Source organism: Hyperolius riggenbachi, chromosome 6 (assembly GCF_040937935.1).
Source record: "Hyperolius riggenbachi isolate aHypRig1 chromosome 6, aHypRig1.pri, whole genome shotgun sequence".
Taxonomy (NCBI): Eukaryota; Metazoa; Chordata; class Amphibia; order Anura; family Hyperoliidae; genus Hyperolius; species Hyperolius riggenbachi.
Genome location: NC_090651.1, coordinates 363,072,081 through 363,099,422, shown reverse-complemented (window position 1 = coordinate 363,099,422; position 27,342 = coordinate 363,072,081). Strand labels below are relative to the sequence as shown.

General features: G+C 46.1%; 1 protein-coding gene across 1 annotated transcript in view; it reads right to left on the bottom strand.

The window, feature by feature from the left end:
* Window positions 1–874: 874 nt before the first annotated feature.
* LOC137521907 (FXYD domain-containing ion transport regulator 3-like) overlaps window positions 875–27,342 on the bottom strand; it is a 66,715-nt gene continuing 40,247 nt past the window's right edge. Inside the window, exons 2-8 of the mRNA XM_068241783.1 lie at window positions 19,767–19,831; window positions 17,561–17,590; window positions 10,577–10,597; window positions 5,165–5,239; window positions 4,656–4,689; window positions 3,531–3,571; window positions 875–1,098 (exon numbers count right to left, since the gene is read on the bottom strand). Coding sequence (XP_068097884.1) covers window positions 1,079–1,098; window positions 3,531–3,571; window positions 4,656–4,689; window positions 5,165–5,239; window positions 10,577–10,597; window positions 17,561–17,590; window positions 19,767–19,806 — 261 coding nt within the window. The 5' untranslated portion in view covers window positions 19,807–19,831 and the 3' untranslated portion in view covers window positions 875–1,078. The remainder of the gene's footprint in view (window positions 1,099–3,530; window positions 3,572–4,655; window positions 4,690–5,164; window positions 5,240–10,576; window positions 10,598–17,560; window positions 17,591–19,766; window positions 19,832–27,342) is intronic.

The following is a 27,342-nucleotide window of genomic DNA, read 5'->3' as shown; positions in this document are numbered from 1 at the left end:
AAGGCCAAATAGAAGTTTATTTCTGTGGAGCACAAAATCTTAGTGAATCTCCATAAAACACCAGATCTCAGCGAATTTCTGTAGGGTGCCAAATCTCAGTGACCCTCTGTAAATCATCAAAGCTCAGTGAATCTCTGTAGAGCACCACATCTTGGGGAATTTCTGTAGGGTACCAGATCTCAGTGACCCTCTGTAAAGCACCAAATCTCAGTGTCTCTCTGTAGGACACCAAATCTCAGTGACTCTGTACAGCAACAAACCTCTGTGAATCTCTCCAGGGGCGTATCTGAGTAATATAGCGCCTATGGCAAACACTGAAATTATGCCCAATTTTAACTTTAACTCATGCAATTTTAAAACAAATCAATGCAATGGAACCTAATGGTGGATTTATTTTCTTTCAGATTCCCAGACTTTATACGTTCGTAACATGAGGAACCCTGTACACATTGTAGATTTCTGAGGCTTGGAATAATATTTAGGGATTGCTGCAGGAGATATTGTTCCACAGACCCTCAAACATACAGACGTGCAAGAGAGCTCCACCTCAGCAGATTCTATGTATGTCAAACAGTCACCCAAAGCGATCATTGCTGGTGGCTTAAAAAGGCTAATGTGTGTACCGACATACTCATTTATATAGTCTATTTATTTATTTATTTAAACATGAATGTACAGTAGTCCATTAAGGTAAATAAAAAAATAAAAAAGTTTGTAGTTTTACTTTGTCTATAACAATTTTCTAGATGCAAAAACAAAAAATTCTTAATCTGCCCACAAACATTCCTATTACACTACTGTCCTCTCCAAACCAAAGTGAAAAAAAAAATTACAAGGTAAAGGGAAAAAACTCCAACTGCTCTACACAAAAAACTTACTGTGTAAAAACTTTTTTTTATTGAATTAGTGGGCAAAAATGTTACAGAAACCAGTTTATATAACAAAGTGGGGGAGGGGGATGATAAGGAGGGCGTGTCATGGAGCTGCACACAGGTGGCTATAAAGTGTAACGTCATTAAAAATACAACATAAAAAAACAAAACATTTAAAAACAAAAATATTTAAAGAGGTGACAAATTCAGCAGCCACTAGCTGTCCCTGTAATGGAGACAAAGAGAGAGAGAGAGAGAATATTAAAACACAATACAGACATAAAATAAAAATCTTCACGTTCACAATTATATTCTACAATTTATTCATTTGTACAGAGCCAGGGCACAGGATAGGTCATGTCAGAGATCTGGCACCTGGAGGTGTGGCATGACATCACACTTCCTGTATAGGGCCAGGACACAGAAAGGATAGGTCATGTCAGAGATCTGGCACCTGGGGGTGTGGCACGATGTCACATTTCCTGTACACACTCCCTATATAGAGCCAGGACACAGGATAGGTCATGTCAGATCTGGGCACCTGGGGGTGTGGCACGACATCACACTTCCTGTACACACTTCCTATATAGGGCCAGAACACAGGATATGTCATGTCAGAGATCTGGCACCTGGGGGTGTGGCCTGACATCACACTTCCTGTACAGACAGAGCACCTGTGACGAGTGTACAGATGGCTGGCCTGGCCTCAAGGCAGGGCCAGTGAGAAATAGGGAGCAGCTTCCGAATTCCGCGGATTTCCAATTTCAAAGTTTCCAAACGGAAATCAGCTTTTCAGAGCAGAAATCGGTATGTGGGAATCAAAATTCCTCATTACCAAAACTTTGAATATTTTGGGCCAATCCCAAGACTCAGAAGCATTGGACCTAGCAGAGGCTCAGTAGTGTGTCACGCAAATCGGATTACCGCAGAAATTTTAGGCCAATCAGAAAACTCAGAAGTATTGGGTCGATCAGGGAATGCATTAGTTTACTGCGGGTGCCGAAAGGCATAATAGCATACGTCTGCAAAAAAAATAGTTTCTGCAAAATAAATATATATTTTTACATTTTTACCTTTGACTATCTTTGACAAAAAACAAAAACACAAACAAAATCAAAACGAAAAAAAAATTCTTCGGAAATTGGAAAGACACTTATTGGAAAGCGAAAATCCATCGGAATCGGAAATCTGCATTTCTGACCATCCCTACTGAGGAGCATCACTGCTAGACTGGCAGTGCAGGAACTTAAAGGAGTTATCAGGCTTTATAAATGAAAATAAGTGCTACTTACCCGGGGCTTCGTCCAGCCCCAATCTCCCAGAATGTCCCTCGCCACAGCTCTGCAGACAGCAGTTCGCCGCAGCTGCCTCCCAGTCCCCGGCGATGACGTCATGGTCGGCCTGACGCCATCACCGGCGACCAGAAGGCAGCGGAGGCGAACTGCTGTCTGCAGAGCTGTGGCGAGGGACATTCTGGGAGATTGGGGCTGGACGAAGCCCCGGGTAAGTAGCACTTAGTTTCATTTAAAAAGCCTGATAACTCCTTTAAGACACAATTTTCTAGTAGTGGTGATTGGTAAGAAGGGTGTGTGTGGTGTGTGGTGTGTGTGGTGTGTGTGGTGTGTGTGTGTGTGTGTGTGTGGTGTGTGTGTGTGGTGTGTGTGTGTGGTGTGTGTATGGTGTGTGTATGGTGTGTGTATGGTGTGTGTATGGTGTGGTGTGTGGTGTGGTGTGGTGTGTGTGTGGTGTGTGTGTGGTGTGTATGGTGTGTGTATGGTGTGTGTATGGTGTGTGGTGTGGTGTGTGGTGTGGTGTGTGTGTGGTGTGTGTATGGTGTGTGTGTGTGGTTATTTTTGCTATAGTACTACATGTTACTGCAACAGCCAGGGGTCATCCATAGCGTATCCAAGAAAGCCTAGAACTATTAAAAACACATCACTGCTGATGCTGCACGGAGATAGTTTACTAACCTCTCAGTAACCCCACTATGTTCTAATATGACTCAGGCAGAGGTTGCAAGCTCTGACTCCTCACTGCACATAGTTAAAGCTGAATTGTCAGCCATAAAATCAAATTCCATTTACCCACTGCTTTTTGTTTATTATACAGTCTACAACCTGACCCTGCATTGCAAACATTCCAATATCAGAAAGCTGCTGTAATGAATCTTATCTCAGTCAGACTGTCTCTATTTGGTACATCGCCAATGAGAAAGAGGCTTGTTCGAGTCAACAGTTCAGTGTGACACAATACTGAGTGTAACTTGAGGTTGAGAAGGGAGAAGCTGCTGAAATCGATTTGTGCTCACATGTGTTTACAAAGCTAGCTAGATATGACAGTGCAGTTTTTAGTACAATCCCACAAATCTGAATGATTGATCGCATCTGAAGAAAATATTGTACCGTTAGTGGTCACCTAATAAACATGGCGATTGATAAAGCAGATTGTCATCATTATAAATAGGCTACATATTACAACCGCCTTGCTTATTGCCTGCAAATCAGCAGCTGACAGCCGGATCTAGTAAGCAGAGGACTGACATGCTCTGACATGGGTGTGTCTGGCTCTGTCTATAGGCAATATAGGCGGCTGTGTGTAGCCAGCAGGGCGGGGCAGTGCATGCGGGGGACATAAGAGGTAAGGGCAGTACTGTGGTACCTGGAGTGATGAGCTGCTGCTCCTGTGCTCTGTGTCTTTGGCTGAGGAGAGAAAAAGAGGAGTGACCACCGTATACGGGATATGTTCACACGCACTACACATACGCAGAGGAGAGGCAGACAGACACCACAGTGACCACACACATAGACATACCCACAGATAAACACAGACAGGAAAATAGACACACATGCAAAGACTTTTAGCAGAACGAAAATCAAACACACACACAGGCGGGCAGATAAAGACATACAGATGTAGGCAGGCAGACAGATGTAAGCAGGCAGATACACAGACAGACAAACACAGATGTAGGCAGGCAGATACAGACAGACACACACAGATGTAGGTCGGCACATACAAACACACACAGATGTAGGCAGGCAGATACAGACAGACACACACACAGATGTAGGCAGGCAGATACAGACAGACAAACACAGATGTAGGCAGGCAGATACAGACAGACAAACACAGATGTAAGCAGGCAGATACACAGACAGACAAACACAGATGTAGGCAGGCAGATACAGACAGACAAACACAGATGTAGGCAGGCAGATACAGACAGACAAACACAGATGTAAGCAGGCAGATACACAGACAGACAAACACAGATGTAGGCAGGCAGATACAGACAGACAAACACAGATGTAGGTCGGCACATACAAACACACACAGATGTAGGCAGGCAGATACAGACAGACACACACACACAGATGTAGGCAGGCAGATACAGACAGACACACACACACAGATGTAGGCAGGCAGATACAGACAGACAAACACAGATGTAGGCAGGCACACAAACAAAGATGTAGGCAGGCAGCTAAAGACACACACACATATATAAATACACAAACACTTAGGCAGACAGATACACACACACACACACACACACACACGTGTAGGCAGGCAGGTAGAGAGACACATGCAGGCAAACACATACACATATGCAGACAGAGACAGGCACACACATGCAGACAGAGACAGGCACACACATGCAGACAGAGACAGGCACACACATGCAGACAGAGACACATGCAGACAGAGACAGGCACACACATGCAGACAGAGACACGTGCAGAAATACACAGACAGACACACGGACAGTCCTGGGGAACTTACTCCTTCTGGTTAAATTTGCATCTGCACTTTCCACCTGAAATAATGTAAAATATTCAATAAACAAAAAATTAGAAAACCGCCCAGACATTACAAAATCACTAATGCATTATCATTACAATGATCAGAAGGGGAATCAGAGATTGGCCGGATTTATGGGAAAAGTACACTTATACTTTAAATGTATTTGCAGTATGATTGTACAATATCGAGCTTGCCCCCAGACTACAATTATTGGTAATGTGGAAGTTGGCTGGGGAAGGAAGGGGGGGGGGGGGGGGGGGGTTGCTGGAAAAGTCAGAAATAATTGCACCTCATCATTGGCCAACTCTACTGTAGTTGTCAACTTCTATACAAAGTACAAGTGACCGCTTAGGGGCAGTTGGATGGCGTTCAGTAGCTTTCAGCACGTGCCTAGTGTGCCTGGTGATAATTCTTGCCATGGTCTTGATAAAAGCAGATATTCGCGCTGCAGCCATATTTTTCCCACAAGGCACCTGGGCGATACTCACTCAGTAAGATAATGATTCCCAACGCACACAGGATGCCGGCCATCGTCAGCCCCGCCACCTTCAGCGATTCGTAATCTAACCAGAGGGGGAGGAGCAAAACACTCATTACTCACATGACATCAGCAGTGACAGCCAATACTAGGAATACAAGGAGTGGGGGGAGGGGCAATGCGGAATGCCACACCCACTTCCCATTAAGGGGCAACTCCTCTTTAGTAAAATTAAATAAACACATCATCACTACACAACACATTGGGTTGAGTTATTAACCACTTTAGCCTTCAGGACGTAGCTCCTACTTCCAAATATGCATGCTGGATGTAGAAGCTTTATCCATGAGAAAACGGAGCCGCTGGGATTCGCAGGGCCGAAACCGCCGGGGTGCGCAGGCTGCCCGTTAGCACGGAGATCAATGAATGGGAAAGCAGTTCCCCTTCATTGATCTAAGTCCCTTAAAACGATTGCTGGCTTTGATGGAGAAGCCGCGGATGTTCTGTTACACATCCCCTCTTCATTTCCTGTAAGTACGCTTACAGGAAGCCAAAATTTTTTTTTTTTACTGTGGCCATCTTGTGGCCAAATAGTAAAACTATATCTACATACATTTTTATCAAAATTAATATACATTTTTACATTTAAAATTAACTGTTTACCTCCCACACACCCAAAAATATTTAAATAAAAATTTGATTTAGAAAAAATTACAATAAAAAAATAATAATACATAGTTAACTAAGGGTCTGAACCTTTTTAATATGCATGTCAAGAGGTTAAATTATTAATATTTTTTTAATTATAAGCTTGTAAATAGTGATGGATGCAAAACTGAAAAAATGCACCTTTATTTCCAAATAAAATATTGGCGCCATACAATGTGATAGGGACATAATTTAAATTGTGTAATAATCGGGACAAATGGGCAAATAAAATGCATGGGTTTTAATTATGTTAGCACATATTATTTTAAAGCTATAACGGCCGAAAACTGGCAAATCATGAATTTAAATTTTTCTCTTAATATTCCCGTTAAAATGCATCTAGAATAAAATATTTCTTAGCAAAATGTACCACCAAAAGAGAGCCTGATTGATGGCGGAAAAAACAAGATATAGATTATTTCATTGTGATGATTAGTGATAAAGTTATTGGTGAATGAATGGGAGGTGAAAATTGCTCGGATGCATAAGAGGAAAAAACACTAAAGGCTGAAGTGGTTAAAGGGTACATGTAATGATATAAGCATATAAAGCTATACTTACCTGGGGTTTCTTCCAGCCCCACCTAGATGTCCCTCTAGCCCCCCGCTGCAGTTCAGTCTTCCTCCAGAGTTACGCTTCCTGTGCATGTGCACAAGCCTCCAGGGCTGACAGTGGGATCCTGGAGGAAGATGGAACTCCAACGAGGGACCAGAGAGACTTCTAGAGGCTGGAAGAAGCCCCAGTTAAAGGAAACCCGAGATGAAATAAGTCTCTAGTTTTATAGCTACCTGGGGCTTCCTCCAACCCACTTGAGGCCACTAGACCACTTACCATCTCCCCAGGCTGCTCCTGTTCCCCGCTGGATGGCTCCGTACTCTGGCCAAGTAGCGCAGCTGCCAGCCGGCACGTTAATTGCCTATAGGAATTGTTTGTGCTGTTTGACAGCAATGAATGCACAGCTGCATTACCACATATGGCCACAGGAGGGCATCTATCCCCACATTCAAGAGTAGGCAAACAGGCAGACGGCTTCAACCGCGTACGTTAAAAAGGGGCGCTGGGAAAAAAGGGCGCCGGGTTTTTAACGATAAGCATGGATAACGTTTAAAAATGTATTGTACTGTATTTCGTTTAAAATTAATGTTTTTTAACGTTATAAATCATTAAATAATGTGCATTAAATCGGCAATTGTAAAAACGTTAATCTTTCGTTTAAATAATGAAACGCATAATAACGTTTAAAAAAAAATTACTAAGTAACCCTCCCTGTACCTACCCCTAACCCCTAGACCCCCCTGTTGATGCCTAAACCTAAGACCCCCCCTGTTGGTGCCTAAGTAACCCTCCCTGTACCTACCCCTAACCCCTAGACCCCCCTGTTAGTGCCTAAACCTAAGACCCCCCTGTTGGTGCCTAAACCTAAGACCCCCCTGTTGGTGCCTAAACCTAAGACCCCCCTGTTGGTGCCTAAACCTAAGACCCCCCTGTTGGTGCCTAAACCTAAGACCCCCCTGTTGGTGCCTAAACCTAAGACCCCCCTGTTGGTGCCTAAACCTAAGACCCCCCTGTTGGTGCCTAAACCTAAGACCCCCCTGTTGGTGCCTAAACCTAAGACCCCCCTGTTGGTGCTTAAACCTAAGACCCCCCTGTTGGTTTTTTCGTTTAAAAATAATGTAAAAAAAAAAAAAAAAAGTACTGTTTTTCGTTTAAAAATAATGTTTGGAAAAAAATATTGTACTGTTTTTCGTTTAAAAATAATATTTAAAAATGTATAAATCATTAAATAATGTGTAATCATGAGAAACAGTAATAAAACATTAAGTCTCCGGGCGCCGCTTTTAAAACGTTAGTTTTCTCCGGCGCCCTTTTTTCCTATCGGGCGCCCATTAAACGATATTTATTATAGGAGTGAATGGCGGCGCCCGATTTGTCCACTAGCCTCAGGCGCCCGAATTTACTGTTTCCGCTTCAACCCCCCCCCTCACACACTGCAGATGCTTGGCAATTCCTTCACAATACCAGAACATGAGAGAAGCACATCGAGAGGCGATAAAATCTACACTTTCTTTATTGTACCGTTCGAGAAGACAGAAATGGCAGCTGATGTGTTTCAGACATAACGTCTTTAACTACTTAAGGACAGGGCCGGCGCTACCATTAAGGCAAAGGAGGCAGCTGCCCCAGGGCCCCAGAGCTTGTAGGGGCCCCCAGTGGCTACAAGAGGAAAAAAAAAATTTCAAATCGGCCTTATAGTTTTTGAGAAAATCGATTTTAAAGTTTCAAAGGAAAAAAAAAACATTTAAAAACCTGCCGACTCTAATGGTTAATAGCAAATCCACCTTAAATGCTAGAAACCCTAAATTTGCAGGATATGTTAAGGAGATCATTAGGAATAAGAGGAAAAAACTATTTTTCAAAAAGACCTTATAGTTTTTGAGAAAATCGATTTTAAAGTTTAGAAGGAAAAAAGTATAGTTTTAAATGCGGTAAATGTCACTTTTAGTAGCAAACCTAACGGTAGTGTAATTTTACATGCATCAAACGAAAGAGCAATAAATTTCCTGACGGGGTTTCCAGGGGGCCCATACGCAGCCGCAGCGCTTTGGCCAGGGATCGCTATACAGCCGCAATATGGCTGTATGAAGATTCCTGGCATTTTTTCCTATTTTCCCAAATTTTTTTTATGTTTAGAGTGTGGGAATTTAAAAAAAAAAAAAATTTGTGTGGTCCCCCCTCCTGAACCTTTTTAACCCCTTGTCCCCCATGCAGGCTGGGGTAGCCAGAATGTGGAGCTCTGACCGATTGGGACTTCACACCCTGACTATACCAGCTGCAAAAAAGGTCCCCAAATGCCGATTTTTGTTCTGGGATATATGTTGGGGGGGCCCCCCAGGTTTATTTTGCCCTGGGGCCCCATTGTTGCTTAAACCGGCCCTGCTTAAGGACCTTGGTAGTTGAAATCTATGCCGTTTTGACAGCTGTCTGGTAGCCAGGCCGTAGATTTTAACTCACTCTCGCTGCAGCTCACTGGCTCTGCCTGTCTCTATGACGGCAGAGCCCTGTGAGCCAGTTAGGAGCCGCTCCCATTGGCTTACATTGATAGACACGGCCAGGAGCCAATTAAAGCAGCTCCTGATTGGCTCACAGGAACTCTGCCGTCATAGAGACGGCAGAGTGGGTGGCCCAGGTTCCTGACGTGCGAAAGTGACGGCAGTTGCGGCGGGTATGTGCGGCGATCATCAGGATTTCCACGGTTTCTGTACCAGCAGTCTCTCATCCTTAAGGGGGCAGAGACCGCCGGTACTTAAGTAGTTAATGATAGCTATGGACAGCACGGTGGCCTAGTGGTTAGCGCTCTCTCCTTGCAACACTGGATCCCTGGTTCAAACCCCAGACGCATGGGCGTAACAATAGGGGATGCAGCCCCTGCTCTCGCGGGGGGGGGGGGGGGGCGCTCAGGGCCGTTTTTGGGGGCTGGAGGGGTCGCAGCATGAGGGGAGAGCTTGGTAGCACCTCAGGCGCTCCCCTCCAGCACTGAATAGTGCGTATGCAGGCGGCGGGGCAGCGGCAGATACATACCTTCCTTGCGTTCCAGAGCTGATGTTTCTCCCTCTAGTGTCTGACGCTACTTCCTGTTTATACAGGAAGTCGTGTCAGAAGCTAGAGAGAGGAACATCCGTGGAACGCAAGGAAGGTATGTGGATCTGCCGCTGCCCGTCGCCTGCATACGCACTTTTCAACGCTGGAGGGGTGGGCAGAGGGGAGAGCCCGAGGTGACAAATTGTGAGCCCCTCTGAGGGTCAGTTAAGTGAAAAGACAATATACTCCGTACAGCGCTGCAGAAGATGTCAGCACTATATAAACACTAAATAATAATAGCGATCCCCACATCCATCTCTATTTAAAGTACCCCTGAATTGTGTGTGTGTGGGGGGGGGGGGGGGAGGTGTGAACTCCTCCGGAGCCTCCAGATGCTGCTTGATGTCCTTTCCCTGCTCTGTGCCTCTGCCCTTCGAGTCCTCTGGTCTGGGGTGTACTGTGCATAAGAATGCTCCCAGGAGTGCACGCGGCCGGACTGCGCCAACTGGCCCCCGACTGAAGGTCTTTCTGGGCCGAATTGCGGAGGACAAGGAGGGAGCGATCAGCCTGGAGGGCTAATCAGTAGCTGATACCCCCTTTTACATGAGAAATATAATGCTTTTCACAAACAGACCATCAGGGGGCGCTGTATGACTGATATTGTGGTGAAACCCCTCCTACAAGAACCTCTGAGGACCGTGGTACTCCTGGCAGTTTCCTGTCTGTGAACATTGCTGCAGTGTGGGAAATAGCTGTTTACAGCTGTCTCTAACAGCCAAAACAGCATGCAGCAGCTACATCACCTGCCCACAGTAAAAATGTCACCATGTAATAAATGTCAGAATGTAAATCAGGGAGAGGAAAGATTTTACAATGGGCAAACACTGACTAAATCATTTATACATAATTATTGTAAAATTGAAGCACTTTTTTATTACATTATTTTCACTGGAGTTCCTCTTTAAGTACTCTTTGAACCCAAAAGAAGAATATGGGACTACGGGAAAGTATCTCATGGAACTGTTAATCTTATTTGTTTATGTTCACGTCTGGTTTGCATGCATCTACAATCAGGAACAACAACATAAAAGAAACGTATAGAAACAAAAGAAGAGGAAATCAAATTCTTACTCACCATATACAAAAGGATTTCTTTCTAAAGAACAGAAAATATAAACAAGAATGGGTTATTCATGCAACGAGACAACTACAGGTCAAAAGTGACAAGTCTGTGCAAATCTACTGCCCAGCAGGTTTTAAAAGGTGTGGATTTTATGAAAATAGAGTACAGGTTTTCCACCCCCACCCCCTACCCCCTCACAGAAAAAAGTTCTGGGGACATTTTTTAACCACTTGAGGACCGTGGGCTTTACCCCCCTTAAGGACCAGGCACTTTTTTTTCCATTCAGACCACTGCAGCTTTCACGGTTTATTGCTCGCTCATACAACCTACCACCTAAAGGAATTTTGGCTCCTTTTCTTGTCACTAATAAAGCTTTCTTTTGGTGCCATTTGATTGCTGCTGCGAGTTTTACTTTTTATTATATTCATCAAAAAAGACATGAATTTTGGCAAAAAAATGTTTTTTTTTATTTTCTGCGCTGACATTTTTCAAATAAAGTAAAATTTCTGTATACATGCAGCATGAAAAATGTGGACAAACATGTTTTTGATTAAAAAAAAACCCATTCAGTGTATATTTATTGGTTTGGGTAAAAGTTATAGCGTTTACAAACTATGGTGCCAAAAGTGAATTTTCCCATTTTCAAGCATCTATGACTTTTCTGACCCCCTGTCATGTTTCATGAGGGGCTAAAATTCCAGGATAGTATGAATACCCCCCCAAATGACCCCATTTTGGAAAGAAGACATCCCAAAGTATTCACTGAGAGGCATGGTGAGTTCATAGAAGATTTTATTTTTTGTCACAAGTAAGCGGCAAATGACACTTTGTGACAAAAAAAAAAAAAGTTTCCATTTCTTCTAACTTGCGACAAAAAAAAATGAAATCTGCCACGGACTCACCATGCCCCTCTCCGAATACCTTGAAGTGTCTACTTTCCAAAATGGGGTCATTTGTGGGGTGTGTTTACTGTCCTGACATTTTGGGGGTGCTAAATTGTAAGCACCCCTGTAAAGCCTAAAGGTGCTCATTGGACTTTGGGCCCCTTAGCGCAGTTAGGCTGCAAAAAAGTGCCACACATGTGGTATTGCCGTACTCAGGAGAAGTAGTAGAATGTGTTTTGGGGTGTATTTTTACACATACCCATGCTGGGTGGGAGAAATATCTCTGTAAATGACAATTGTTTGATTTTTTTTACACACAATTGTCCATTTACAGAGAGATTTCTCCCACTCAGCATGGGTATGTGTAAAAATACACCCCAAAACACATTCTACTACTTCTCCTGAGTACGGCGATACCACATGTGTGGCACTTTTTTGCACCCTAACTGCGCTAAGGGGCCCAAAGTCCAATGAGTACCTTTGGGATTTCACAGGTCATTTTTGTTTCAAGACTACTCCTCACGGTTTAGGGCCCCTAAAATGCCAGGGCCGTATAGGAACCCCACTAATGACCCCATTTTAGAAAGAAGACACCCCAAGGTATTCCATTAGGAGTATGGTGAGTTCATAGAAGTTTTTATTTTTTTGGCACAAGTTAGCGGAAATTGATTTTAATTGGTTTTTTTTTCACAAAGTGTCATTTTCCGCTAACTTGTGACAAAAAATAAAATCTTCTATGAACTCACCATACTCCTAACAGAATACCTTTGGGTGTCTTCTTTCTAGAATGGGGTCATTTGTGGGGTTCCTATACTGCCCTGGCATTTTAGGGGCCCTAAACCGTGAGGAGTAGTCTTGAAACCAAATGTCGCAAAATGACCTGTGAAATCCTAAAGGTACTCATTGGACTTTGGGCCCCTTAGCGTACTTGGGGTGTAAAAAAGTGCCACACATGTGGTACCGCCGTACTCAGGAGAAGTAGTATAATGTGTTTTGGGGTGTATTTTTACACATACCCATGCTGAGTGGGAGAAATATCTCTGTAAATGACAATTGTTTGATTTTTTTTACACACAATTGTCCATTTACAGAGAGATTTCTCCCACCCAGCATGGGTATGTGTAAAAATACACCCCAAAACACATCATACTACTTTTCCTGAGTACGGCGGTACCACATGTGTGACACTTTTTTGCACCCTAGGTGCGCTAAGGGGCCCAACGTCCTATTCACAGGTCATTTTGAGGCATTTGTTTTCTAGACTACTCCTCACGGTTAAGGGCCCCTAAAATGCCAGGTCAGTATAGGAACCCCACAAGTGACCCCATTTTAGAAAGAAGACACCCCAAGGTATTCCGTTAGGTGTATGGCGAGTTCATAGAAGATTTTTTTTTTAGTCACAAGTTAGTGAAAAATGACACTTTGTTAAAAAAAAAACAATAAAAATCAATTTCCGCTAACTTTTGACAAAAAATAAAATCTTCTATGAACTCGTCATACACCTAACAGACTACCTTGGGGTGTCTTTTTTCTAAAATGGGGTCACTTGTGGGGTTCCTATACCGCCCTGGCATTTTACGGGCCCAAAACCATGAGTAGTCTGGAAACCAAATGTCTCAAAATGACTGTTCAGGGGTATAAGCATCTGAAAATTTTGATGACAGGTGGTCTATGAGGGGGCGAATTTTGTGGAACCGGTCATAAGCAGGGTGGCCTTTTAGATGACAGGTTGTATTGGGCATGATCTGATGGATAGGAGTGCTAGGGGGAGGTGATCAGAAGGGGGTCTGAGGGGGATCTGAGGGTTTGGCCGAGTCATCGGGAGCCCACACGGGGCAAATTAGGGCCTGATCTGATGGGTAGGTGTGCTAGGGGGTGACAGGAGGTGATTGATGGGTGTCTCAAGGTGTGATTAGAGGGGGGAATAGATGCAAGCAATGCACTGGCGAGGTGATCAGGGCTGGGGTCTGAGGGTGTGGGCAGGTGATTGAGTGCCCTAGGGGCAGATAGGGGTCTAATCTGATGGGTAGCAGTGACAGGGGGTGATTGATGGGTAATTAGTGAGCGTTTAGGGTAAAGAACACATGTAAACAATGCACTTGGGAGGTGATCTGACGTCGGATCTGCGGGCGATCTATTGGTGTGGGTGGGTGATCAGATTGCCCGCAAGGGGCAGGTTAGGGGCTGATTGATGGGTGACAGTGACAGGGGGTGATTGATGGGTGGCAGTGACAGGGGGTGATTGATGGGTGATTGACAGGTAATCAGGGGGATAGATGCATACAGTACACAGGGGGGGGGGGGGGGGTCTGGATAGAATCGGAGGGGTGGGGGGGGTGATCAGGAGTCCCCAGGGTGCAGTTAGGGACCTAATAAAAAAAATAGCGTTGACAGATAGTGACAGGGAGTGATTGATGGGTAATTAGGGGGGTGATTGGGTGCAAACAGGGGTCTGGGGGGTGTCTGAGGGGTGCTGTGGGCGATCAGGGGGCAGGGGGGGGAATCAGTGTGCTTGGGTGCAGACTAGGGTGGCTGCAGCCTGCCCTGGTGGTCCCTCGGACACTGGGATCCCCAGGGCAGGAGGCAGCCTGTATAATACACTTTGTAAACATTACAAAGTGTATTATACACTTTGTATGCGGCGATCCGGGTGCTAGTAACCCGCCGGCGCTTCCGAACGGCCGGCGGGTTACAGCGCGAGGGGGGCGGAGCCAGTCCCCGGCGGCTGATCGCGTCATGAATGACGCGATCGCGCCGCCCATGCCTGTAAAAGGACCGCCGCCTCTGTGCATGCGGCGGTCCTTGCGAGGTCCACTTCCCGGCCGCCTCTGTGCGTTGGGCGGTCGGGAAGTGGTTAAGCTCCGCCTAGCGTAGGAAGAGGATCCTAATGTTAAAAATAGGATCCGCCTCCACCTGTTAAAAAAAAAAAAAACAACAGATCCACTTGCTGTGTTGCGCTAAGCAGGACGCAGAGTCCAAACTTTCCACAAGGCTGGAAAATGTATGCAATGAAATCCTATGAGAAAGGACAGTGTCCATTCTTACTAAGCTAATTGCCATGTTCGCTTCACCTGTTTCTATCGCCACCATGATGTGATACTCACAAGTCCCGCCTCCCATGGCAGCTGAGCGCCGCTGCTCAGTCCCTCTTACACAACCCGGTGGCCGGCAGAAGCATGGGGGATCTTCAATGGACTGCAAAAGACCAGTAAGAATCCTCCGTAACAGGAAGAATTCTCATTGGTTCAGGGTGGACCAATGAAAATTCTCCCTTTTGCAAGGGAGAATTGGCCTTTGGAGAGCCCCATGCTGCTACCGGCCTCCAGGCTGAATATAGACGGACTAAGCAGCGGCGGGACCAGGGCCAGATTTAGGCCAAGGCCGCCCAGGCCATGGCTTAGGTCACCATAGGAGCAAGGGCAACAAAGCAGCAGGCTAAACTGGCGCAAGCTTGTGAATACTGTAATGCAGGGAGATCAGGCGAGCCCCTGACCGGGGTACTCTGCTGATAGCCGCCTGTGCAGCAGCCACATTGCTCTCTGTACATGTTTGCATTGTGGCGGGCAGCTATGGACTTGGGCAGCATTGTAGATGGAAAGAAAGAGGAAGCTTCTGTACTGGTCTCCAGTGTAGAAGCTTCCTCTTTCTTTCCATCTACAATGCTGCCCAAGTCTATAGCCTCTGGCCACTCGTCTCGAGTGGAGAAATGAGTGACACTAATGGCTGCTGCGGTGTGAAGGCGAGCTGGCTACCTATACTGAAAGGTGGTTGGGAAAAGGAGGGATTAAGGGAGTCATCTGGCTACCTATACTGGAGGGAAAGGGGGGAGGAGTCATCTGGCTACATATACTAGATGGAAGGGGAGGGGTCATCTGGCTACATATACTAGATGGAAGGGGAGGGGTCTTCTGGCTACCTATACTGGAGAGAAATGGGGAGGAGTCATCTAGCTCCCTATACTGGTGGTATCAGGCTACCTATACTATAGGGAAGGGGGGAGGGTGTCTTCTGGCTACCTATACTGAAGGGGGGGGGGGTGGCTGGTGATTGTGGCCTTGGGCGGTGAAGAGTACAAATCCAGCCCTGGGCGGGACAGGTGAGCTCAACCAATATTCAACTATCGGCAATACTTCACTGTTTAAAGTGGACCTGAACTCTTGCAAAGGACAGAAAGAACATAGAAATGCACCTTGTATGTATTTAGAGAGTTTAGCATGTATAATCCCTCCTCATCTGTTTCTAATGATAATCACTAGTTGTAATTTGATCTCTCAGCGGTGTCAGCTCAGGAATCTCATCTGCCACGGCAGAGCAGCTAATCTATAAACACAGGATGTTAACAATAAGGGCATGATTCACAAAGCGGTGCAAAGTGTTAGCACGCTGGTGAAAAACCCTTTATCACGCCTAAACTCTGTTTAGGCATGATAAGTTTAGGTGTGATAAGTTTAGGTGTGATAAGTTTAGGCATGATAAGTTTAGGTGTGATAAGTTTTTAGGCGTGATAAGTTTAAGCACCAACTGGGTTAGCACCGCAGTGCACAGCTGATCAAAAGTTTTGCGCTAGCAAAGTCTGGTGCACTTTGCATAGAGTTTAATGGCGCTGCTTTGCGTGCGATCTAAACTTATCTAAACTTAGCATGCCTAAACTTATCATGCCTAAACTTAGTTTAGGCATGATAAAAATGGTTATCACGCCTAAAGTCTCTAACTGGGTTAGCACCGCTTTGTGAATCGAGCCCTATGTCTGCTTCCATAAAAGCAGGAAAAAGACACACTGCAGATTTATTGCAGGATTGGTATCAGCTGCAACAAAGAAATGTTTTTCTTGAACCGGTTCCGGACCGACACAGTTGAAATCTACGTCCTGCATGTGGCTGCGCGGCTCTGACAGGGCAGATTTCAACACTCATCGCCATGCGGTCCCACCAATCGCGTCGCTGTCTCCCTGCGCAGATCACTTGCCATGCCGTCTATGTGACAGCAGAGCTGAAAGGCGGGAGTGGTGGATCATAGCGGCGATTCATCGGTAAGCTCTATTTTACCGTGCTCTGGTTCTTAAGGGGGCAGAGACTGCTGGTACGGAAGTAGTTAAAGGACAACTGAAGCAAGCAGAATATGGAGGCTGCCATATTTATTTCCTTGTAAAAAGTACCGGTTGCCTGGCAGTCCTGCTGGTCTATTTGGCTGCAGTAGTGTCTGAATCACACCAGAAACAAGCATGCAGCTAATCTTGTCAGACCTGCCAATAATGCCAGAAGCACCTGATCTGCTGCATGCTTGTTCAGGGCCTATGGCTAAAAGTATTAAAAGGCAGAGGATCAGCAGGATAACCAGGCAACTAGTATTGCTTAGAAGGAAATAAATATGGCAGCCTCCATATACAGTTGTCCTTTAAAGGTTGTCATGCTGTGGCATATGTTTTAGAGCAGAGAGGAAGTTCTGAGTTCAGTAGTGACCCTCCACCACACACGCACACACACACGCACACACACACCCCACACGCACGCACGCACACACACACCCCACACGCACGCACGCACGCACACACCACACACACCACACACACCACACACACACACACACCACACCACACACACACACACACCACACCACACACACACACACACCACACACACACACCATACATACATACACACACACACACACACACACCACACACACACACACCACACACACACACCACACACACACACACACACACACCACACACACACACACACACACACACCACACACACACCACACACACACACACACACACCACACACACACACCACACACACACACACACCACACACACACCACACACACACACCACACACACACCACACACACACACACACACCACACACACTATATACAGACACACACGTACACACACACACACACACACACACACACCACACACACACACCACACACACACCACACACACACACCACACACACACACACACCACACACACACCACACACACACACACCACACACACACACCACACACACACACCACACACACTATATACAGACACACACGTACACACACACACACACACACACCCCAGAGCAGACAGATAGGGCTGTATACTGACCTGGCGTCTCCGCACGGAGAGAAGGAATGGCTGCAACAGAGAAGAGAGACTTTGTTAGGTTAGTGAAAATCTCTAACACCGTTCTATATGAGCTGACCCTCCTGCAACCTCATAGGAGCTGTGAGGACTGGATATTGACCATGAACGAGTCCTGAGCAGTATCACCTACTAGGCAAACTAGGCAGTAGGGAAGGGCAATAGTCATATTAGCAATGCTAACATTTCAGAAGTTCGGGGATATTGTATGCACACCTATGATGCTTGGACATGTCACAGTCTAATACATCAACCTGGGAATATTAACATCTCTTTGTCTATCACTACTAGGCAGGTGCCTGGGGCCTGGAGGAGATTGAGGGGCCCATTGCCACCTCAACTGGAAAGCCATCTGCATCATCACCATCATCATCATCAGTAATGTTTCTCTGCCATCTGGAGGAGTTGTGCTTATAACAACAATGTAACAACTACTGAACTTCTCCCCTCCAACCCTCTTCCTCCTCCCTCAACAACTGCAATGGATTATTCTGTCACCAATTACGCCTTTGAGTTCCTGTTGGTGGCAGCACTTCTGGACATTGCATGTACTTCCGCTGTCGGCCAGTAGATGTCTCTCCTCGATATGCAAGCGCTGATCGTTACACTAAAGCAGGGGTAGGGAACCTATGGCTTGGGAGCCAGATGTGGCTCTTTTAATGGCTACATCTGGCTCACAGACAAATCAGTGGGTGTTGATACACTAAGCTACACTGCTCAAGCAGCACAGCTTAGTGTGGCAGCTCAAGTAACATTTTCAAAGTAAGCAGTACGCTACTGCTGTAGTATGTACTACTAACTTACTCTCACTACCCCAAAACGAACGGCTGCTCCAATTGTCCCACTCTGGATCCTGTCAGGTCCAGTGACTTTGTAGGACGAGATCCCCGCACTTTGATTGGCCCAATAAGCTGCCTGTCACTTGACAAGCAACCTATTGGGCCAAAGTGCAGAGATCTCGTCCTACAAAGTGAATCAACCCCCAAGTCAGCTAATTGTACAAGCTGTTAGTCTGTATTTCTCCTGTGTGGCTCAAGGGGAAATTACTGGTGTTGCTGAAACCCAAGAGAAGCTGAAGACGTGTCTGACACTTCCGCTGCCCAGAGGATCAACTGTGTACACATCACCATGGCAACAGGGACGTGAGCCCTCTGCTGCGCATGTGCACTGTCCTAGTTTGAATCATATGGTATGGCTCTCATGGAAATACATTTTAAAATATGTGGCGTTTATGGCTCTCTCAGTCAAAAAGGTTCCTGACCCCTGCACTAAAGTGTTGACTTCTAGTTGGCCTTCGCCCACCATAACTAATCTCTAGGGGCAGAGACACACTGCAGAGCGCTTTTTGATTCGTTTTTGGTTTTAAAAACATGCTCTCATTAACTTGCATTACAGTTCCGGTAACAGTGGCTGCAATTTCACCAGGATTTTAATCAACTGAATAGGAGCGCGTTTTCAAAAATGAAAACTGTCCAAAAACCACTCTGCAGTGCATCACCCCAAGTCCTTCCTTTTTGGTTTTGTCCATCAGGATAGACAACACACATCCAAGGCCACCTCTAGCTCTTTGTTAAGGTGGACATACACAGTGGCGTAGCTAAGGAGCTGTGGGCCCCGATGCAAGTTTTACAATGGGGCCCCCCCAAGCACTGTATAAATAACAAATGATACAGCGCGCCGAAACCTGTCAATGGCAAATACAGTGTCAGAGGTCCAAGAAGGGGACAGGGGCCAGCTTGTTAATTATTACCACTATTCAAAGTATCTATAGAAGTTATTGTTATGAGCACAGGACCAATAGAGAGCTAATACTGTAGTTGAGGGAGGGCCCTTCGGGGCCCCTCTGGCCCAAGGGCCCCAATGCGGTCGCTACCTCTGCACCCCCTATTGCTAAGCCCCTGGACATACAGGACACAACCAAATAATCTGCTTTTCACGTTCCTTCAATGAGATCATCGATTAGAAACCCTGCCAAGATTTGTCTACCGAAAGAAGAGATTTGGATCCACTTTTGGAGGAACATCTTTGCACACAGTAGACTATCCATTGAAATGACCGTAACTGCTTTTTGGCCAGTGAATAATCTACGGGCGTAGAGGTTTGAAGAGGTGGACTCATGGCATCCAAATGGTCAGCCATGTTTTCGGGAAGGTGGGAGATGATCACGTACCTGCCAGCATGAGGAACACGGCGATGAAGAAGTCTTGCATCTTGAGATCAGCCGCAAGTTCTAACCTAATGGAGGCAAAAGCAGAGCGTGAATTGGAGACTTGTGATGCCACAACACACAGGATCATCCCACAACGCTACAGTGAAATACTGATCATTTTGACTTTCATGCTAATATAGGGATAAGCAAGCAGTTTTACGAGAAGCGAAGCTGTACTTGTGTGCGATTCAGAAGCAAAGCCGGATCATCAAGGCAATTCTAGGCAGATGCCTAGGGCCTAGAGAGAGTTAAGGGGCCTGGTGGATGCCACCCCCACCAAATATAACTAAAAAAAAAAGCCAGGTGACCATCAGGGGAGGGCAAAAACTGATATCTTGCAAAAGGCCCCAATTTTTCTTATTCCTTATCTGTTCAGGAGGGAGCCATGGCAGAAAGGGTTGAGCTACTTACATTCCTGCAGTGCTCCATGATGCTTCTCCATCCTTCTGACACTCCCTTCTTCACTGCGTGCTTTCCGGCTGTGAAACAGGAAGTGACGGGAGGATGAAGCATTGTGGCAAGGAGCGGTAATCCAGGTAATTTGGATCCATCTGAAAATGGCGCCTGCGAATAATGGCACACTGTGTTGCCGCTAATCAGTTTGTCGCTTATCGCTATTTAACATTAAAGCCTTATTTAGTGTTAAAGCTTTATCGTTATTTAGGGTTAACACCCCCCCCCCCCCCCCGGTGGTGCCTAACCCTAACCACCCCTGGTGGTGCCTAACCCTAACCACCCCCCTGGTGGTGCCTAACCCTAACCACCCCACTGGTGGTGCCTAACCCTAACCACCCCACTGGTGGTGCCTAACCCTAACCACCCCACTGGTGGTGCCTAACCCTAACCACCCCCCTGGTGGTGCCTAACCCTAAGCACCCCCCCCCAGTGGTGCCTAACCCTAACCACCCCTGGTGGTGCCTATCCCCAAGACCTCCCTGGTGGTGCCTAACCCTAAATCTCCCCTGGTGGTGCCTAACCCTAAATCTCCCCTGGTGGTGCCTAACCCTAAATCTCCCCTGGTGGTGCCTAACCCTAAATCTCCCCTGGTGGTGCCTAACCCTAAATCTCCCCTGGTGGTGCCTAACCCTAACCTTGACAGTGTTACATTAAATCCATTCACCGTTTTGCAGTTAAATAACTTCTGCAGTTTGGCTTATGTAGGTTAGCTATTGATAAATAACATTACTGTGTGCTGTTTTTCTTCTTTTTTCCCTGTGCGCCATTATTATGCAGTACTAACGATAAATAGCGATAAGCGTATCTTTTTAATGCAGCGCCATTTTTATGCATAGGCACTGTGCGCCATTATTCACTGACTTGAGGTAATTTATCCCTCTCTGCCATGGCTGCTCCTCCTCAAGCATAAAAGGGTAGTTTTGCTTTTTCAGAAACTCTACTCACTTATCTGTGTTAATTTTATGCATGGTGAAATTGGGCCAATTAAATTAACTTCCTGTAGATTTTGATTGGCCAAGCTGTATGCAATTTGCATGCAAGTCAATATTTTTTGCTTCAAACCCAGCACAGCTCTTTTATCAGATTTATTGCGCATGCAAACGGGCAATCAAAGCACATGGGCAATCATGATTACATAAAAAAAATGCTGCATAGTGACAACAGGTCACTGTTTCGAGCCTCCTTATCTCTTGTCCACCCCACACAGCACAATGTTACATGCCGCTTAGTTCCTTATATAGCGCACCCAGGAACCTAGCCAGCCAATCATGGCTGGATATGTAAAATAGCGGACCTAATAGGGAACTAACTAGAGATGGCTGTTATAGGCCACTCCTCCTCAGACTCCTATTGGTCGCTTGGAATTCAAAAAAGGCAGCATCCACAAATCAGGTAATATTCCTATTGTATTCGAAATGGCAGTAACCAGTAAGGACGCATTCACACTGGCGAGCTTTCAGAGCAATTTCTGCAGCAATCTGAATCGCTGACAATCGCTAATGCTTTGAAAAGCGCTCTTATAATGTATAGTGCTGTATAGGGCAGTGATCCCACCGCAGTGATAGCAAGAAATGTGTGATTTGCAGAAATTGGAAATGCGGTGCATGCAGCACTTTTCTGCGAATCTGGAGTAAAAAAAAAAAATAAATAAAAAAAAAAAATTGAGGACCACGATTGCCCAAAATTGCATTCGTGTTCAGGGGCCCACCGCCGACTGGGGGGCTAGGGTACCACCATTCAATTTGGGGGAGATCTGGTTCATCAGCCAACTCTGGGACCCTGGGGGCCTAATACTATTATGGGGAGGGGGGGTTATCTAATGCTTTCTTGGTATGGAGGGGGCTTTGGCACCTAATGCTGTATTACATTGTGGGGCAGGGTGTTGATCAGAGGCCCCCATGTCATTTTTGCCCACGGCCCCATTTTGGCTGGAACCGGCCCGCCCTGACAGGGACAGACAGTACTGCCGGCGTTTCTACTGCATGGAAGTTCCCATATATTAGCTGCAGGTGTTGCAACACATTTTACCTCCAGCAACTTACTCAAAACCCATCACAGAACCGGTTTGTTTTGCTGCAGGAGCCAAAAGGAGAGACAGTGATGAGAGAGGTTCTATACAGCTATCCCTGCGGCATCACTAACCACACAGAGCACAGGGGTGGCATGTTTGTACTGTGTGTATACAATAACAGCATGCAGTCAGAGCAGGAGGAGAAGCGAGAGGAGAGCGAGGTGAAGAAGTCATCATTGGGGAAAAGCAGCTGCTTGTGCTGTGTGAGGAGTCTGACAGTGAGTGATGAGGGGGGAGGCAGGAGAGCAGCCAGTGGCGTAGCTAAGGAACTATGGACCCCAGTGCAAGCCCTCTATACATAACAATAGATAAGGCACTCAAAACCTGCCAAGGACAGCCACAGTGTCAGAGGTGCAAGAAGGGAATGGGGAACAGTTTGTTAATGATTACTACTATTCTAAGCATCTATAGAAGTGATTATTAGTTACCAGCACAGAACTAATATAGAGCTAAAACTGTGGTTGAGGGATGGCTTCTCGGGGCCCCTCTGGCCCAAGGGCCCTGGTGCGGTCGCAACCTCTGCACCCCCTATTGCCAAGCCACTGAGAGCAGCAGTGTTTCATTTGACTTGCACAACAGGAAGGAGGAGGTGGCACTGCTGTCCTGACTGAGGAGGAAGGGAGGATGGTCGACTGGCTAAGGGCAGTTTGTTTGAGTAGTTTTTTTTGTCACAGACTTACAGCCAGCCAGTGTACTATTGTGTCGAGCTGCAGCATGTCATGTGAAAACATTAAATGAAGCAGAGCAAATTTTCAGATGCTGTGAGATCATTCCAAATCGGGGGTGGCGCATACTCACAAATTTGCTTCAGGCAGCAAGAAGTACCAGTGTCATAGTCTAATGTCCTACTGTATTATTATTATGTTTTTATATAGCACTGACATCTTCTGCAGCACATTACAGAGTACATAGTCTTGTCACAGACTGTCCTCAGAGTAGCTCACAATCTAATCCTACCATAGTCATAGTCTAATGTCCTACCATATTATTATTATTATTATTATTATTATCATCATCATGTATTTATATAGCACTGACATCTTCTGCAGCACATTACAGAGTACAGTCATGTCACTGACTGTCCTCAGAGGAGCTCACACTCTAATCCTGCCATAATCATAGTCTTATGTCTTACCATATTATTATTATGTATCTATATAGTACTGACATCTTCTGCAGCACATTACAGAGTACATAGTCATGTCACTGACTGTCCTCAGAGGAGATCACAGTCTAATCTCTACTATAGTCATATGTCCTTGTCATAGTAAAGTGTTTGTGTACGTACAATTACTGTCATCCACAGTGATCAGGACTTGATCCCTCAAGCAACAGTTTGGGGCAGAGCTCTGTACAGACGGGCTAGTGACGCATTCGGATGCTATGGAAAAGTCTCAGCCAGTGCCCGGATGAGATGATCCAGCAGTCCAGATCTCTTGCCAACTCAGGGGAATTAGATCAGGGGCTGCAATGTGCATGCTAGATTCTGCCCATTGTCCCTCCTCCTTCCATAGTAAAAAGAACATGTCGCTAGACTGTTGCCTATTGACATGTCTGTATAGACCTCAGCTGCAAACTGTCGTCCAAGAGACTGAGTCCATTGTCCACCCACTGAGAGTGGGTGACAATCGTTAAGCGTATGTACACATCTTAAAGTGAATCTTAAAGAGAACCAGAGGTGGGGATATGGGGGGCAGGTGGTACACAGAGCAATGTTCTCTGCCTAATGACATGGTTCTGTGTCCACCAACCTCCGCACTCTGCCCCCAGCGAGTTTAGCGATTTGTCGCCAACTTGGAGGTACACAGGGGAGAGGAATTCCCTGTTTAAAACGCCTGTAAGGGGCGTTCCTACAGGGTTTCCTGAGCTGCCATTGGGCAGCTCTTTCCTCTGGCTACACCTCCTGCCACTCCCCACCTTCCTCCACTGTGTGAGAGTGACCCAGGGGGTCACGCAAGTGAAAGTGGGCTATTGCAGCCCTCGGCAGTGGCAGGGAGTGGTTTTTGCGGCTACCTAGTTTACTCAGCCCTGCAGATCAGGTAACTTACTTTTTTTTTAATTATTATTATTATTTTTTGAACCCACCTCGGGCTCTCTAAGTGGGGAGGGGTTTCCAGGGGGGGTCATTGCTCTTTCTTTTGATATATGCAAATTTTCACTACCGTTAGGTTCGCTACATTAACTGTCATTTACCGCATTTAATTGTATACTTTTTTTCCTTTGAAACTTCAAAATTGATTTTATCACAAACTATAAGGTCTTTTTGGTTTTTTTTTTCCTCTTGTTCCCACTGTTCTTCCTAAGATGTCCTGCAACTTTGGTGTTTCTGGCATGTAAGGGGACTTTGCTAATAACCGCTAAAGTCGGCGAGTTTTTAATCACGAATCACTACTCGTGATTACATGCGGTTATTCGACTCAAAACTGCACTCGAGTCGGATATCAGTTTCTATTCGTGATCACGAGTCAATTGGTACTTTCAAAGGGCTGCTTCACACGGCCAGCGGGTTCTGCTAAAATAAAAGCATTTGGCATTGGTTTCCATCATATAATCATCACATTGCATGTTTGAGCCCCATGGGAAATACGGAACCACAAACGCCGCTAATGGCTAGACACTACATGCAGCACCTCGGAAAACTGGATTGACAGCGGCGCTTGTGCAATCAATAGTAAACGCATTGAAATTAAGGCTTCCATTCATCACAGTGAGTGAGGCGGTGATAAACAACGATGGCGGACGCCAACAGCAGAACAGGATCATCCACCAAGCAACCTAGGCAGGTGCTTGGGGCCTAGTAGGTGTCAAGGGGCCCACCAGCCACCTTCTCTGACTTCTCTCCACTTCAGCTGACAAAAAGTACCACAAGGGGGGCCCTAATCTACTACCTTGCCTAGTCCCCATTACATCTTAAATGACCACTATCGCGAAAAAAGTAGGCAGTTAAAATATGACAGAACCGACAAGTTTTGGGCCAGTCCATTTTCTCATGGGGGATTCTCAGGGTTTTCTTTGTATTCAACAGCATTTCCTGAACAGGAGTTTAACTGCCAAAATAGTAAGATACCAGCCAGCCTCCGTACTTACTTGCACACTATTTTGTCAGACTTTGCAACTTCTGTTCTGGAAATGCTGTTGAAAACAAAGAAAACCCTGAGAATGCCCCATGAGGAGATGGACTGTCGGTTCTGTCAGATTTTAACTGCCTATTTTTTAGATAGTGGTCCTTATTGGTGGCCATATTTATTTTTAAGCAATACCAGTTGCCTGGCAGCCCTGCTGACCCTCTTCCTCATATACTTTTAGCCAAAGCCCCTGAACAAGCATGCAGCAGATCAGGTGTTTCTGACATTACTGTCAGATCTGACAAGATTAGCTGCATGCTTGTTTCTGGTGTGATTCAGACACTACTGCAGCCAAATAGATCAGCAGGGCTGCCAGGCAACTGGTACTGTTTATAAGGAAAGAAATATGGCAGCCTCCATATACTTCTCTCTTCAGGTTCCCTTTAATCCATCTCTGGCCGGCAGCCGTTCTTCTGAACCAGTCCAAAGACATCTGTACATGGCATAGGCCTTTGTATCTTTAGCAAGGCGCCATGGCAGCAGAATCGAAGTGGCTGGCAGGGCAGCAGCAGAAGGTGGGGGAGGGAGTCATGCCAAGTATATTCACAGAGAGTAAACTGTGATTTATTGGAAAAATATTTGCTTGGAGCTCAGTTTTAAAACTCCATCCTGTTTCTTCCAGTCTAAACCATCCCATTTGGTCTAATAAGATAAACGTTATCAAAAATGACACAATCAGATCTGGAGGAAACTGGAATAACCAGACTGGTGCCTCTTTATCTGGAGTGTATGATTAACAAGCCCGAAGATATGAAGAGCTGCTATGACCACCATCTCCTCCCTGACCTGCTTGGTGGGGATAAAGGTGGCCATACACTGGTCGATTTACCATCAGATTCGACCAACAGATAGATCCCTTTCTGATCAAATCTGATCATAGAGGGACTGTATGGCTGCCTTTACTGCAAACAGATTGTGAACCGATTTCAGCATGAAACCCATCACAATCTGTGGTGGTACTGTCGCTGACACTACCCCCCCCCCCCCCCCCCCTCCCTCATACATTACCTGCTCCGGCCGGCACAGTCCCCCGGTCTCCGCTGACTTCTTCTTCGCTGGGTTCCGGACCGGCTGGCTTCACTTCTTTCTGTCCGGGAAAGTTTAAACAGTAGAGGGCGCTCTACTGTTTAAACTTCCTGTCGGGACAGGAAGTAGCCAGCCGGTCCGGAATCCAGAAAAAGACAGCGGTGACAGCTGGGACTTGCGCTGGCCAGAGCAGGTAATGTATCGCCGCCAGCGTCGGTCATCGGGTATTCGAATGCCGCTACCGACGCACTCCCGACCCGCCGGCGATCAAGCAAAATCTTCTGCACAGACGGCTCGACGGGAACGATTGATTTCTGACGGAAATCAAGCGTTTGCGCAACGATTTCACAGCAGATTCGATCAAAGTGATCGAATCTTCTGTATATTGGCGGGAAAATCGTTAGGTGTATGGGCCCCTTAAAAGAGGACCTGTGGAGGACAGAGGAGACTCCTGGACTACCCAGGACTCCACAATGGCCAAATATTTGCCAAATTTCCTTCTCTGTCCACCTATCCAGCTCACGATGAGGATAGGCCCTCCCCTGGATAACATATTTAGTATTTTTATATTGAGAAGAATTTAAAAATGATCATCATTAGGCCGGTTTAACACTGTAAGCCGCACCGCCAAAGACAGGTCGTCAGGGAACACCGCGTCAGTAGGCTGCGCTCCGTCTGGCCAGCAGCCAAGCAGGAAGTGACACCCGCTTACGGTCACTTCCTGCTTCGGGGTATGCAGAAGTGCACGGAAGCATACTGTCAAAATACTGTCACGTGCGTACCCCTGAGCCCTCCCGTAGCCGGGAGCGTTCTGCACCTGCTCAGCAGTACGGCGCAGGCACCGAGCGCTCCCAGTGAC